The sequence below is a fragment of the Chiloscyllium punctatum genome, chromosome 44 (assembly GCF_047496795.1).
Source record: "Chiloscyllium punctatum isolate Juve2018m chromosome 44, sChiPun1.3, whole genome shotgun sequence".
Classification (NCBI taxonomy): Eukaryota; Metazoa; Chordata; class Chondrichthyes; order Orectolobiformes; family Hemiscylliidae; genus Chiloscyllium; species Chiloscyllium punctatum.
In genome coordinates this window covers 40,186,557-40,200,748 of record NC_092782.1, presented here as the reverse complement: position 1 = coordinate 40,200,748, position 14,192 = coordinate 40,186,557, and the positions used below count along the sequence as shown (strand labels likewise).

Here is a 14,192-nt window from a genome sequence, read left to right as displayed (position 1 = left end):
AAAAAATGTAAATAAAAAGCTAATTGTTGTGTTAGGATCCAGTATATCATGAGATTGGTGGTTCAGAATATATAGTTTAGTATGCTCGCCATAAGTGGATTTGTTTTCTGTTTTATAGTTTACAACAGGTCCTGGTATTGAGGCAAGACTCCGAATATAACAGGGACTGTATACTCTATACTCTATGTAATACAGTTAGAAAGGACAGAGCTAAAGACAGCTGCAGCAGGGGACTGAATTGGATAAATTGATAATTGGACAAGACCCATTGCCCGTGTTACATTTTTGCCAGAGTCCACCTGACTGTTCAGATGTGTCAAGAAATGGAATGTTTGGGGATTCTGTGACATGACAACTTTTGAAACCTGAGTCTGAGAAGGTTGTACAAAGTGGACTTGATGTTTTGACTCAAATGTGACCCTTCACAATTTTTTTCTTAACAGAGAGATCAATACCTGGGACTTAAATTTAGTGTAAAGGGTGAGGGTTTAGAGTGGATTTAAGGAAGAATTTTTTTACCCAGAGGGTGGTGGCTATTTAGAATTCAGTGCCTGAAAGGGTGGTAGAGGCAGGAACCTTCACAACATTTAAAAAATATTCAGATAATCAAGAACCAAAAATTGTTACTCGCTTGATAACGTGCAGAGACAAGATGGGCCGAAGGGCCTTGATCCATGCTGTACATCTCTGTGAATATGACCCTTTGCATTGTTGTGGAGAAAATCACCCGCCTTGAAGTCAGAATCTGGATTCAACGACAGAGTTTATTGTACGAAGAAACCCGAGCTCCGGGGAGAGAGACATTCGGCAGCACGGCTGTCAGCTGCAAGCCTTCTCTCGCCCTCAGAGCACATGTCATGATATTTTATACATTTCATGGTGTAATGGTCCAGATATCGAGTCTTTGTGTAGCATGGTTTGTTTACAGAAAACATTACAGACTCATTGTCAGTTTCAGCAGCTACGCAGAAGTCCATTGCTGCAGTAATTGGTCATGATTGTTCTTCCTGAGAAGGAAGACCATTTTCCATTACTGCAAATCTAAGGTATTAACACTTGTGTACAAGCAGTCTCAGGTAGTTATCATTTCTATTGAAGGTGGTGGCTGGACTCGGACATTTTGGTGGGCAGTAGACGTTACTGATGTGTATTGTCTCCCCAACCCGCCTTAAACTAATTTCTATGTTCTGTGTCCATTGTGCTGGTATCCTGTTGACCTCAGGCAGTACCTGTGTATGCTTCGCTATGCTTTTCCATGTAATGGCTCAGCGGCCAGCTTGTGTCTGTGTGCCCCATGTCAGCATGCCCTGTGTCAACTCCCACTTCAGCATGTTGTCAGTTTTAACTATCTGGAGATTTCAGATAGTATACAGCTGCAGGTGAATATCACTGAAGATTCAAAATGATTGAGTGGGAAGCGAGGCCTCCTGCAAAATACAGGTCAAGGTGGAAAGAATGTGAAATTGCACATTGTGCTACTGTGTGGGACAAATGCAAGTGCTTGTACTCAAGGTATATCTTTATAGTATTGACTATTTAAAGTGAAATTTGCCTTTTCATTTGAAACATCTTTTGCCTGTTTATTAATGTTTGAATTACGGTTTGTCATTTTTAGTTGGTTTGTTCCAGGCAAACTTGTAAAAAATGAAATCTTGTCCATCTGATTCATTTCTTTTAGCAACATTGGGGATTTTTTCCTTTTAAAAGTTACTCAGCCCTACAGGGATCCTGACACTTAACAGGTATTTAATTTACGCTGAGGAAGGGTTATTAATTTCAAATGTTTCTGTGCTTTGAATAAATTGGATCTAAAATGGGCTTTGGGGCAGGAGGCAGAGGGTGATAGTCGAAGATTGCTTTTGTGATTGGAAACCTGTGTCCAATGGCATTACTGCAGTGTTTGGCGCTCGATTCCTTGCTGTTTATGGAGTACATTAATGATCTAGACTGAATGTAGAAAGTTTGACCAGTAAGTTCACAGTTAGCATAAAAGTTGATGTGGTGAATAGCGAGGCAGAAAGCTTTAGACTACAGCATGATGTAAGTAGGTTGGTCAGAGTGGGAGAGCAATGGGAAATTGAATTTAATCCCGAAAAATGAGAGGTGATGCGTTTTGGGAAGACTAACAAGCCAAGGGAGGACACAGTAAATGCAGAGGATCAGAGAGACCTTGGTGTGCATGCCCACAGATCCCTGAAGGCAACAGGACACGTGGATTAGTGGTTAAGACGTCATGGGATATTTGTCATTATTGGACAAGGCATTGAATACAAGAATGCAAGGTAGGTTATGGTGGAGGTGTATAAGATGTTAGTTAGGCCACAGCCTGAGTACTGTTAACAGTACTAGTTGCCACTAGAAGGATGTGATTGCACTAAAGTGGGTGCAGATGAGATTCACCAGAATGTTTTCTGGGCTGGAATGTTTCAGGTATGCAGAGAGACAAGATATGCTGGGACTGTTTTCCTTAGAGCAGAAAAACTTGAGCAAGATTCTTACTGAAGTGTACAAAACTAGGAGGGGCAGAGACAGGGTAGACAGGAAGAAACCTTAGTAAAAGGATTATTAACCACTGCTCAGAAATTGATATGGGAGAAATGGGTTTGAATTCATGGGACATTGACATCAATGCAAGGGAAGGAGGGAGCTGTTCTAATGGGACAGGCTTCAACTAAATCACATTGGGACCAGAGTCCTTGTGAATCACATAAGTAGGACTGTGGATAGGACTTCAAACTAAATAATGGGGAGGTGGGTTCAATTGCATGGAAAATTATGAAAAACTTTAAAGGAGTGGAGAACTCAACAGAGGTTAAAGTTTCCAAAACAGGTCTCCAGGACAGAGTATGGAAAAGTTCAGGAATCTAACCTCCGATACAGCAGATATGATAAGAAGTGGGGCAGTCAATGCAGGACTGAAGGTGTTGTGCATAAATGTATACAGCATACGAAACAAGGTAAATGAGCTTTTAGTGCACATTGAAATTGGCAGGTATGATGTTGTGGGTATCTGAGACGTGGCAGCAAGGGGATCAGGGCTAGGAATTAAGTATTCAAAGATACACAGCCTATAAAAAGGATGGGTAGAGGAGGCAGCTTTGTCCTGTTAGCAAGAAATGAAATTGAATCAATAGCAAGAAGTGATATAGAGTCAGAAGGCAGGGAATCTGATTGGATAGAGTTGAGGAATTGCAAAGGAGAAAATACCTTGATAAAGTTGTGTTAAGGCCTCCTAGCATCAGTCAGGATGTTTGGAAGAAAATAAATCATGAAATATAAAATGCATGTGAGGGGGACTTCAATATACAGGTGGACTGGGAAAAACAGGTTGGTAGCAGATCTAAACAAAACGAATTTGTGGAATGTCTGTGAGATGAATTTTTGGAGCAGCTTTGGTAGAACCCACTAGGGAACAGGCACTTCTGGATTTGGTAATATGTAATGAGGCAGACTTGATTAGGGACCCAAAAGTGAAGGAACCCTTTGAGGCAGTGACCATAATCTGAAAGAGAAGTAGTAATTGGAACAAAGAAATGGTGGAGGAACTGATTAGATACTTTGCATCAGTTTTCACAGTGGAAAACGCCAGCACCGTACCAGAACTTCAGGAGAGACCGGGGTAGCGGTGAGTGTAGTGGTCATCACAAAGAGAAGGTTCTGGGAAGCTGAAAGATCTGAAGGCAGATAATACACCCAGACCAGATGAACTGCACCTAAGAGTTCTGAAGGAAATTGTAGAAGGCATTAGCAGTCATTTTTCAGGAATCATTGGGGTGGGGGGAGCGGTGTCTTTGAGAACTAGAAAGTGGTTATTTGAACATCCCTGTTTAAGAAGAGAGGCAGGAGACAGGAAACTATTAAGCTGGTTAGTCTGACCTCGGGAAAGATTTTAATGTCTGTTATTAACAATGAGATTGTGGAGTACTTGTGAGTGCATGGTAAATTAGGGGAGAATCAACGTAACTTTGTCAAGGGGAAGTCATTCCTGACGAATTGTGAGGAGGTGAGGGCAAGTTAGACAATGGAGCGCCAGTGGACATGATCTATTTGGATTTCCAGAAGACTTTTGACAAAGGTGCTGCACAGGAAGCTGCTAAATAAGATAAATTCCCATGGTGTTAGAGGCAATGTACTGGCATGGATAGAGGATTGACTGACTGACTAGCAGAAGGCAGAGAGTAGGGATAAAGGGGTCTTTTTCAGAATGGCAGTGGGTGACTAGTGGAGTTCCACAGGGGTCAGGGTTGGGACCACCACTATTCATGTTATACATGAACGATCTGGATGAAGGAATGATGGGCATTGTTGCAATGTTTGTAATTTACACAAAAATAGATGGAGGGACAAGTAGTGTTGAATAAGTGGGGTGGCTACAAAAGGACTTGAACATAACAGGCAAGTGGGCAAAGAAGTGACAGATGGAATATAGTGTGGGAAAGTATGAAATTGTGTTTTGGTAGGAAACATAGAGGCATAGACTATTTTATAAATGCGGAAAGGCTTTGAAAATTTGAAGCACAAAGGGACTCCCAGGTCCTAGTTCAGGATTCTGTTCAGGGTAACATGCGATTCATTTGGCAGTTAGGAAGGCAGATGCAATGTTAGGATTCATTTCATTGGGTTAGAATACAAGAGCAGAGATGTACTGCTGAGGCTGTATTAGGTTCTGGTCAGACTGCATTTGGAATATTGTGAGCAGTTTGTGCCTCTTATCTCAGGAAAGATGTGCTGGCCTTGGGGGAGTGGGAATTATGGGGGTCCAGAGGCCTGGATAAAGTGGATGTGCAGAAGACATTTCCACTAGAAGGGACTAGGACTCAAGGTCACAGCCTCCGAGTGAAGGAGTGACCCTTTAGAACTGAGCTGAGGAGGAATTTCTTCAGCCAGAAGGTGGTGAATCTGTGAAACTCTTTGCCACAGAAGTGGTGGAGGTCATTGCATGTATTTCAGGAAGAGATACATTGGTTCTTGATTGGTAAGGGGATCAAGGAACAGAGGGAGAAGGCAGGAGAATGAGATTGAGAAGCATATTAGCCATGATCAAATGGCAGAGCAGACTCAATGGACCGAATGGTCTGACTCTGCTCCTATGTCTTATTGTCTTATCGTATGTTTTCACCTAATTTCCCAAACTAGCTTAACTCACTTTTCCCACTTACCGTTAAAGTTTGCTTTAATAGGACGCTAGTTTCAGACTTAACTAAATGACTCTCATAGTCTATGATAATGTCATCATCATTCTTTTCATAGGTTCTTTACCAGAAAATTATTAGCAACTCTGTTTCATTACACAATTTTCAAATAAGAGTCTGTTTCCGAGACAGCTTCTCCACATACTGGCCTAAAGAATCTTGAATGCATTCCACGAACTTGTCCTCAGTCTTTTTACTATATGAAGATTAAAGTATATTTGATTATTGTATTATCTTTGTGATATGTATCTCGAATTTCTTGATTTACACTCTATCTGACCTTTTAACTACTAAAACTGGCTTATAAGTAATAACTATCTATTTTCTCTTTAACTCCTTCCAAACCTATTGTATATCTTGATTCTTAAGTTAAATTTTTTTATGAGGACTACCAATCCTTTTCCTTTTTCCCTTGCTTTTGTAAAGGAGTATCCTGGAATATTTAAATTTCAATCTTTGTTACTTCAAAATCACATTTCCATAAAGACTTTTTCATCAACCCTTTTAATTCTATCTCTGTTACTAATTCGGCTATTTATTTGTGATTACGTGACACAATTTCATAGTGTTTTCATCTTAACTTTTCGTTTCCTGCAATGTCACTTCAGCAACCCCTAATGCCCAATTATCTCTGCCTGCCCCTTTCTGATTCATTCTGCTTATTTGTTACTCAAATTACAATTCTGCTTTAGGGTCTTGAAGTTATTTGGTTTGATTTGATTTGATTTGATTTATTGTGGTCATGTGTACTTAAGTACAGTGAAAAGTTTTGTTTGCAGGCAATACAGGCAGATCATCCTTATGGACATGCCGAATTTCCTAAACTGCCTGAAGAAGAGGAGACGTTGTTATGCCTTTTTGACTGTCACATCTACATGGGAAGTTCAGGACAGGTTGTTGGTTATTGTCATTCCGAGGAACTTGATGCTCTCAACCTCGACTCCATTGACGTAGATAGGGCCATATTCTCCCCTATTCTTTCTGAAGTCAATGATCAGTTCTTTTGTTTTGCTGACAATGAAAGGTTGTTATCATGGTGCACCAAGTCCTTTATCTCCTTTCTGTATTCTGACTCATTGTTATTTGATATCTGTCCTACCATGGTGGTATTTTCAGTGAACTTGTAGATGGCATTCACTCAGAATTTGGCTACACAGTCGTGGGTGTACAGGAGGTAAAGCAGGGGGCTATAAATGTGTTTTGGGGTCTCCATTGTTGAGGGTTATCATGGAGGATGTGCAGTAGTCTCTCTTCATTGATTGCAGTCTATGGGTCAGGAAGCTGAGGATCCAGTTCCAGAGGGCAGAGATTAGGTCTCGAATCTTTGAGATCAGTTTGGAGGGGACTAGCCTCTTGAAGCATTTCATGATTGTGGATGTGCGAGTCTGAGTGGTAGTCATTAAGGAATGTTGCATGCGCTTTCTTTGGTACCGGGATAATGGTGGTCTTCTTGAAGCAGGTAGAGACTTCGACTTGTATGAGGGAGAGGTTGAAGATGTCAGTGAAAACCTCCACTGACTTCGTCCAGGCCTGTCGCATTCTTTGGATTGACTCTCAGGAAGATCAATCTTTTTTTTTCTGAATTCACCCATTCACCCTTTGTTATAATTTCCTCCCATTCACCAAGTTGTCCATTTTCCTAAACATAGTTTGAGTGGAATACATTAAAACAGAGTAGCTCTTGCTTTCTGGAGAATGCTGGTACTAAGTCATAAATCAAAACCCTGGTCTATCTCAATCCTTTTAAGTCATATTTGTCATCTTCTAACCTTTTTGTCCCTATGACAATTTGCACAATGTTCAGGAACAAGGCAGGGATTATTAGCTGTGAGGTTCTGCATTTTAATTTGGACTCCAGCACTACCAGAAGAATTTTCTGCATGTCGTCAGTTTTGGTGGTCCCTGGGTGGACCACAAATATGAAATCCTCTGTCTCTAACTTTTAAATTCTTAGCCAGCTTCACAAAGGCATCCATATCCCTTGGGAAGATCGTACAACCTTTGGAACTCATGGCTGCAGTATTAAAGAACAGCATCCTGCCCTGGTTACTCATACCACCTACCAGTCCATATGTGACGGTACAAAGCTGTTCATTTGCAGTTTTTCTCAACCCTTGATTGCATTGCTTCCCAAAGCTATTCCCAATGTGACCCCATTTTGATGCCTCCGTAATTGTTGCAGATCATGTTTGTGAGCTTTGAGAGCTGGTAGCGTGCTCTCCATCCAAGTGGAAATGGTATGTTAACTCTAAGTAAAGGTACATGCTTTTTCACCTCAGTTTCCAAGTCTACATCAATATAAAAATATTCTATCCTAATTCCAAAATAACTAAAACTTTCTCCAGTACCACATTGAGAAAATCAAAGTTTCAGGTTAAGTGTTCTCCCCAAGGCTTTTTGGCTGACTGACCACTGTCGGAGTAGACCTATCATTGGTAGCCCCAAATAATGGCATTCACAAAAATGATGCATTCGATTTTGAGGTGAACTAGGGTCTTGTTTGCAGGAGGGTCTTTGGGGCTGCAGGCAGCAACGATCACCTCTGGTCACCTCTCTGGCTCTGGCTGTTTCATAATCAAGCACGTCCACTGACTTCCAATTCAAATTGTGCTGTGTATTGCGTAGAACCCTGATTTGCATGTTTTGTTGGATCCCACTTCCAAAAAAACCTCTCTAAATCCAAAACATCTGAAAAGTATACTTGATATTAGTTCCTTATATGCAGCTGCATGTGGGAGATTGACTACAGTATTAAACAAACTTTTCCAAAATGGCATTAGCATCTCATTGAAAATATTATCAGAGGTACCTGTTACATCTACTGAATATATACCTATATGCATTACTTAGTTTTGAATAGATGGAAGATTAGTTGAGAACAAAATCATATAGCTCAGATTTTGAAGTTATGCTTTGGTACTTTCACACCAGATTACTGTGCCACAGAAGGAAATTGTTGGCCTAACCTTTGCTAATTTCTTGCCATGCACCACGAGGCAGTGACAAAGCCAAAAAGGAGAGTTGTTGAGATGACGTCCAGCAAGTTCTCACAGCTTTTTGTAGTAATCTATAATGATCTGTCCACATTCCCTGATTAGGGATAATTTATTTTGACAAATTACATAATCGTAACAATTTTTAATATTTAAAACCTATAATCCAATGAATTGTTGGTTTAACTTCCATATTTCTCATTGTTTTTTTCTAAGGATACTAGAGGCAATGACAAATTGTGAAATAAACAGCACAGTTTGTATTTAGTCTTTCATTTCATGTTGCTGATTTTTACTTTTTTTTTATTTTTGCAGTGAGTACTGCTCCACAGCAGAAACTGGTGAGTAGTTTGTTGGTTTTGCTGTGCAGAGATTGTTCACACTACTGACAGCTCTTCAGAGTTGCCCTTAAACTGTTATCCTTATAGAAATACAAACTCTCAGCAGTTGAAGCATTTGTACAACCAAATTTATTTCCTTTAAAATAGTGTTATTCATGCAAATTCTTGTGGATTGAAATACCCAAACATTTCACTTTGTGATTTACTGGATCTAGTAGTTTGCATTTATTATCTATCCTGTTTAGTTTTGACCTAGTACTTATGTTCACCCATTTGTCTAATTTCATTAATCCTGTCTCTTCCTCCACTCTTTGCACATTTCTAACTCTCTTTCACCACCCTGTTTCCTCCATTTGTTAGTTTATCAACATTTTTCCTTTCATTAATTTATACATTATAATTACTTATCTCTCTTGGCTTTTCTTTCTCTTTTTCTGGCTATGCACCAAGTGCTGTAAAATGAGATTAGCATAGTTAGCTATTTGTTATGAGTACTGTGGACTCAATGGGCTGAAAGGCTTTTTTTCTGTGCTGTAGACCTCTATAACACTACATCTTCCTACACATTGTCTTCTTGCACTCTGCCCCTCCCCTGTTTGTCTACACTCCAGCCCCTTCAACCTAATGCATGCTCACATTCGTCTTTCTCTCTCTACCTTTTACTTTCTTTTCTGTCTCATTCTATTACATGCTTTTTTTTCTCATTCTCTTTCTCTTTATTGTTTCTGCTCTATTTCATATTTGCTTTCATTCTCTCACGCTCTCTTTCTCTCCCTTATTCACTCGTGTTCTCATTCGCGCGTGTCCTCATTCGTGCTCTGGCATTTTTGCTCTCGACTTTCACATTCTGGCTCTTACATTTGTTCTCTCTCAGTCTCTTGCACTCACAATCTCACTTTCTTGGTATATTGCTCTCTCAGTCCTGCATTCTCACTCTCTCACTCTCGCAGTCTCTCGCTCTCATTTTCTCTCACTCTTTCGCATTCTTTTGCTTCCGCATTCTCGACATCTCGTTCTCACATTCACACGCTCCCGCATTCTTCTTCTCTCACTTTTGCGTTCACACTCTCTTGCTCCCTTGCTTTCGCATTCTTTCTCTCTCAACCTCTCTCTCACTTGCGTTCTGTCTGTCTCTCGCATTCCTTCGGTCTCACTCTTGAACGGTCTCCCTCTCTCTTGGGATCACGCATTCTCTGTCGCTCAGTCTGTCTGTCTGTCTGTCTCTCACATTCTCTTGCTCCTGCATTCTCTTGCTCTCTCACTTGCGCTCTCACATTCTCACTCTCTTGGTCTGTCAGGCTGCCTATCTCATTTTCTCGCTCTCTCGCTTTCACATTCTTACTCTCGCATCCTCTCTTCATCACTGTCTTGCGCTCTCGTGATTGCTTGCATTCTCTCGCTCTCTCACTCTCCCTCTTGCTCACATTCTCTTGCGCTCTCTGTTACTCGCATGCTCTAGGTCTTGCGCTCTCTCTGTCACTCGCATGCTCCCACTCTCGTGCTGTCTCTGCCACTTGCATTCTCTCAAGCTGTCTGTTGCTCACATGCTCTCGACCTTGCACTCTCTCTGTTGCTCACAGTCTCTCGTGCCTTCCCTGTCACTTGCATGCTCTCGCGCTCTTTCACTCGCCTTCTCTCGTGCTCTCTCTGCCGCTTGTATTCCCTCAAGCTCCATCTGTTGCTCACATGCTCTTGTGCCTTCTCTGTGGCTTGCATTCTCTCGTGCGCTCTCTGTGGCTTGCGTTCTCTCTTGCTCTCTCTGTCGCTTGCGTTCTCTCGTGTTCTCTCTGTCGCTCGCAGGCTCCTGCACTCTGTCTGTCGCTCGCAGGCTCTCGTTCTCGCGCACTCATGCTTTCTTTGTTGCTCACTCTCTGCCGTTCGCATGCTCTCGTGCCTTCTCTGTGGTTCGCATGCTCTCGCACTCTGTTGCTCTCACGCTGTCTCTTGTCACTCGCATGCTCTCGCATGCACTTTGTTGACTGCATGCTCTCGCACTCTGTCTGTCGCTCGTATGCTCTTGCACACTCTCGGTCACTTGTGTGCTCTCACACACTCTCTGTTGACCGCATTCTCTCATGCTCTCTCTGTCACTTGCATTCTGTTGTGCTCTCTGTCACTTGCATGCTCTCGCTCTCGCACTGTCGTTTGCATTCTTTTGCGCTCTCTCTGTCACCCATATCCCCTCATGCTGTCTCTGTCGCCCGCATACTCTCGTGCGCTCTCTGTCACTCCCATTCCCACACGTTCTCTCTGTTGAGCACATTCTTTCGTGCTCTCTCTGTCGCTCGTGTTCTCTCTATCGCTCGCATTCTCACGTGTTATCTCTGTCGCTTTCATTCTCACACGTTCTCTCTATCGCTCACATTCACTCGCACTTTCTCTGATGCTCTCATTCCCTCGCATGCTTGCTGTCGCTCTCAGTCTGTTGCGGTCTCTCTGTCGCTCGCATGCTCTCTCTCTTGCTCACATTCCCTCCCACGCTTGCTGTCACTCGAGGTCTGCCGCACTCTCTGTCGCTTGCATGCTCTCAAGCTGTCTCTGTGGCTCGCATGCTGTCACGCTCTCTGTGTCGCTCGCATTCTCTTGCATTCTGCTGCTTGCATTTCCACGTGCTCCCTCTGTCACTCCCATGCTCTCACGCTTTCTCTGTTGCTTGCATTCTCTTGCGCTTTCTGTCGCTCGCAGTGTCTTACAATCTCTCTATCGCTTGCATTCACTCGCGCTCTCTCTGTCACTCGCATTCCCTTGCACGTTTGCTGTCACTTGAGGTCTATCGCACCCTGTCACTTGCATGCTCTCATGCTCTCTCTTTCACTCGTGCTCTCTCTGTCACTCGCATTCTCTCTGTCGCTCGCATTCTCTCACATTCTCTCTTTCGCTCGTATGCTCACGCGTTCTCTGTGTCACTCGCATTCCCTCGCACGCTTGCTGTCATTCGAGGTCTGTTGCTCTCCCGCTCTCTCTGTTGCTTGCATTATCTCGTGCTCTGTCGCCCGCACCCTCTCGCGTGCTTTTTGTCACTCACGTTCCCTTGCGCTCTGTTGCTCACATTCTCTCATGCTGTTTCTGTCGCTCGCTCTCTCTGACGCTCATGGCCTCTCGCGCTCTCTCTGACGCTCGCATGCTCTTGCGCTCTCTCTGTCGCTCGCATTCTCTCGCATTTTCTCTGTCACTCACATTCTTTCGTACTCTGTCACTTGCATTCTCTTGCGCTGTCTCTGTTGCTTGCATTCTGTCATGCTCTTTCTGTCACTCACAGTCTCTTGCGCTCTCTGTATAGTTCATTGTTTTGCGCACTCTGTTGCTCGCATTCTCTCGTGGTCTCTCTGTTGCATGCATGCTCTCGCCCTCTCCCTGTCGCCCGCAGTCTCTGCATGCTCTCTATCACTCGTGCTCTCACTGTCGCTCGCATTCTCTCGTGCTCTTACTGTCACTCTCATTCTTTCGCGTGTTCTGTCACTCGCATTGTCTAGTGCTTTCTCTGTTGCCCACATGCTCTCGCCCTCTCCCTGTCGCCTGCAGTCTCTCTGTTCTCTGTCACTTGCATTCTCTTGCGCTCTCTGTGTCACTCGCATTTCCACGTGCTCCCTCCGTTGCTCGCATTCTCTCGTGCTCTACGATCTCTCTGTCACTCGCATTCCCTTGCATGCTCTCTGTCGCCCACAGTCTCTCACGCTGTCTGTTGCTAACAGTGTCTCTGTCACTCGCATTCTCTCGCGCTCTGTGTCGCTGGCATGCCCTTGCTCTCTGTTGCTCGAGTTGCTTGCCCTCTCCCTGTCGCTCGTGCTCTTTCTGTCACTCGCATTCTCTCGCCCTCTCCCTGTCGCCCGCAGTCTCTCGCGCTGTCTCTGTCGCTCGCACTCTTGCGTGCTGTTTCTGTTGCACAAATACCCTCAGGTGACCTCTGTCGCCCACAGTCTCTCTCACTTTCTCTGTCGCTCGCCTTCTCACGCGCTCTCTCTGTCGCTCGCCTTCTCACGCGCTCTCTCTGTCGCTCGCCTTCTCACGCGCTCTCTCTCTCTGTCGCTCGCCTTCTCACGCGCTCTCTCTGTCGCTCGCCTTCTCACGCGCTCTCTCTGTCGCTCGCCTTCTCACGCGCTCTCTCTCTCTGTCGCTCGCTTTCTCACGCGCTCTCTCTGTCGCTCGCCTTCTCACGCGCTCTCTCTGTCGCTCGCCTTCTCACGCGCTCTCTCTGTCGCTCGCCTTCTCACGCGCTCTCTCTGTCGCTCGCCTTCTCACGCGCTCTCTCTGTCGCTCGCCTTCTCACGCGCTCTCTCTGTCGCTCGCCTTCTCACGCGCTCTCTCTGTCGCTCGCCTTCTCACGCGCTCTCTCTGTCGCTCGCCTTCTCACGCGCTCTCTCTGTCGCTCGCCTTCTCACGCGCTCTCTCTGTCGCTCGCCTTCTCACGCGCTCTCTCTGTCGCTCGCCTTCTCACGCGCTCTCTCTGTCGCTCGCCTTCTCACGCGCTCTCTCTGTCGCTCGCATACTCTCGCACTCCCTCTGTCACTTAAGTTCCCTTGCACTCTGTCGCCCGCGTGCTCTCGCGCGCTCTCTCTGTCGCCCGCGTGCTCTCGCGCGCTCTCTGTCGCCCACGTGCTCTCGCGCGCTCTCTCTGTCGCCAGCGTGCTCTCGCGCGCTCCCTCTGTCGCCCGCGTTTCCGCGCGTTCCCTCTGTCGCCCGCGTTTCCACGCGTTCCCTCTGTCGCCCGCGTTTCCACGCGTTCCCTCTGTCGCCCGCATGCTCTCACGCTCTCTCTGTCGCCCGCATGCTCTCACGCTCTCTCTGTCGCCCGCATGCTCTCACGCTCTCTCTGTCGCTCGCATCTTCTCACACTCCCTCTGTCACTTAGGTTCCCGCGCGCTCTTGCGCACGCTCTCTCTCGCGCACGCATTCTCTCGCGCACTCTCTGTTGCTTGCATGCACTTGTGTTCCCTCTCTTGTAATCTCTCGCTCTGGTACTCTTTCTGTCGCTCACTTTTTCCTGCGCTGCCTTGCTTGCTCTTGCATTCTTTTGCTCTTGCATTCTCTCTCTCTCTAGCTTTTGCATTCTCTAACTCTTTCTCTCGCTCATTCATTTTGTAGGAAAAATTGCAATTCTGTCCTCCTTTCTGTCAAATTGACTCCATTATGCATGCATCATACATATATGTGTCTGCACAAATACCAATGCCAGAAAAATATATTTGTATATGTGTCCTGCTTCCCACTCCTTACAATTCAGCACACACCATGTATTGATTTCAAATATTGGTTAGCAGTATATGCTCAAGTCTGTCATGAAGCCAAATCAATTGGACTCCAAGGTGATGGTACTATCTACTAAGGAAATCTAGAACCAGAGTGTGACTGTATGGGCTTGTAATTTCTGTGGAACACCCACTGTCAGGGATCTAGCAAGAGGACCAGCAATAGAAGGGACACTAATCAAGTTGAGGAAAGTATTATTACAAAATAAGTCTAGGAGCTGATTGAAATAATACTGTGTTCATCTTTGAATATATCCAGGCAGTAGGTTTGTTCGGCTTCTAGATCGACATTTAGTGTTTCTGCATATTGGGAATCTTGAAGCCCATAGGCTTGACATGTGATTGTTGGTTCCCAAGAGTGAAAATATGGCAAAACCACCAGTTTAAATATTGCATTATAATGAAATGGAATCTGAGCTA

The 14,192-nt window shown here is 44.6% G+C and overlaps 1 protein-coding gene across 6 annotated transcripts in view; it reads left to right on the top strand.

The window, feature by feature from the left end:
- LOC140466907 (SRSF protein kinase 2-like) overlaps nt 1–14,192 on the top strand; it is a 220,224-nt gene that overhangs the window by 156,388 nt on the left and 49,644 nt on the right. For 5 of the 6 annotated variants that reach the window (XM_072562713.1, XM_072562714.1, XM_072562709.1 and 2 more), the window contains one exon: nt 8,501–8,526. The exons of the other annotated variant lie outside the window; for it this stretch is intronic. In XM_072562713.1, the coding sequence (XP_072418814.1) occupies nt 8,501–8,526 (26 nt within the window). The remainder of the gene's footprint in view (nt 1–8,500; nt 8,527–14,192) is intronic. 6 annotated transcript variants of the gene reach the window in all.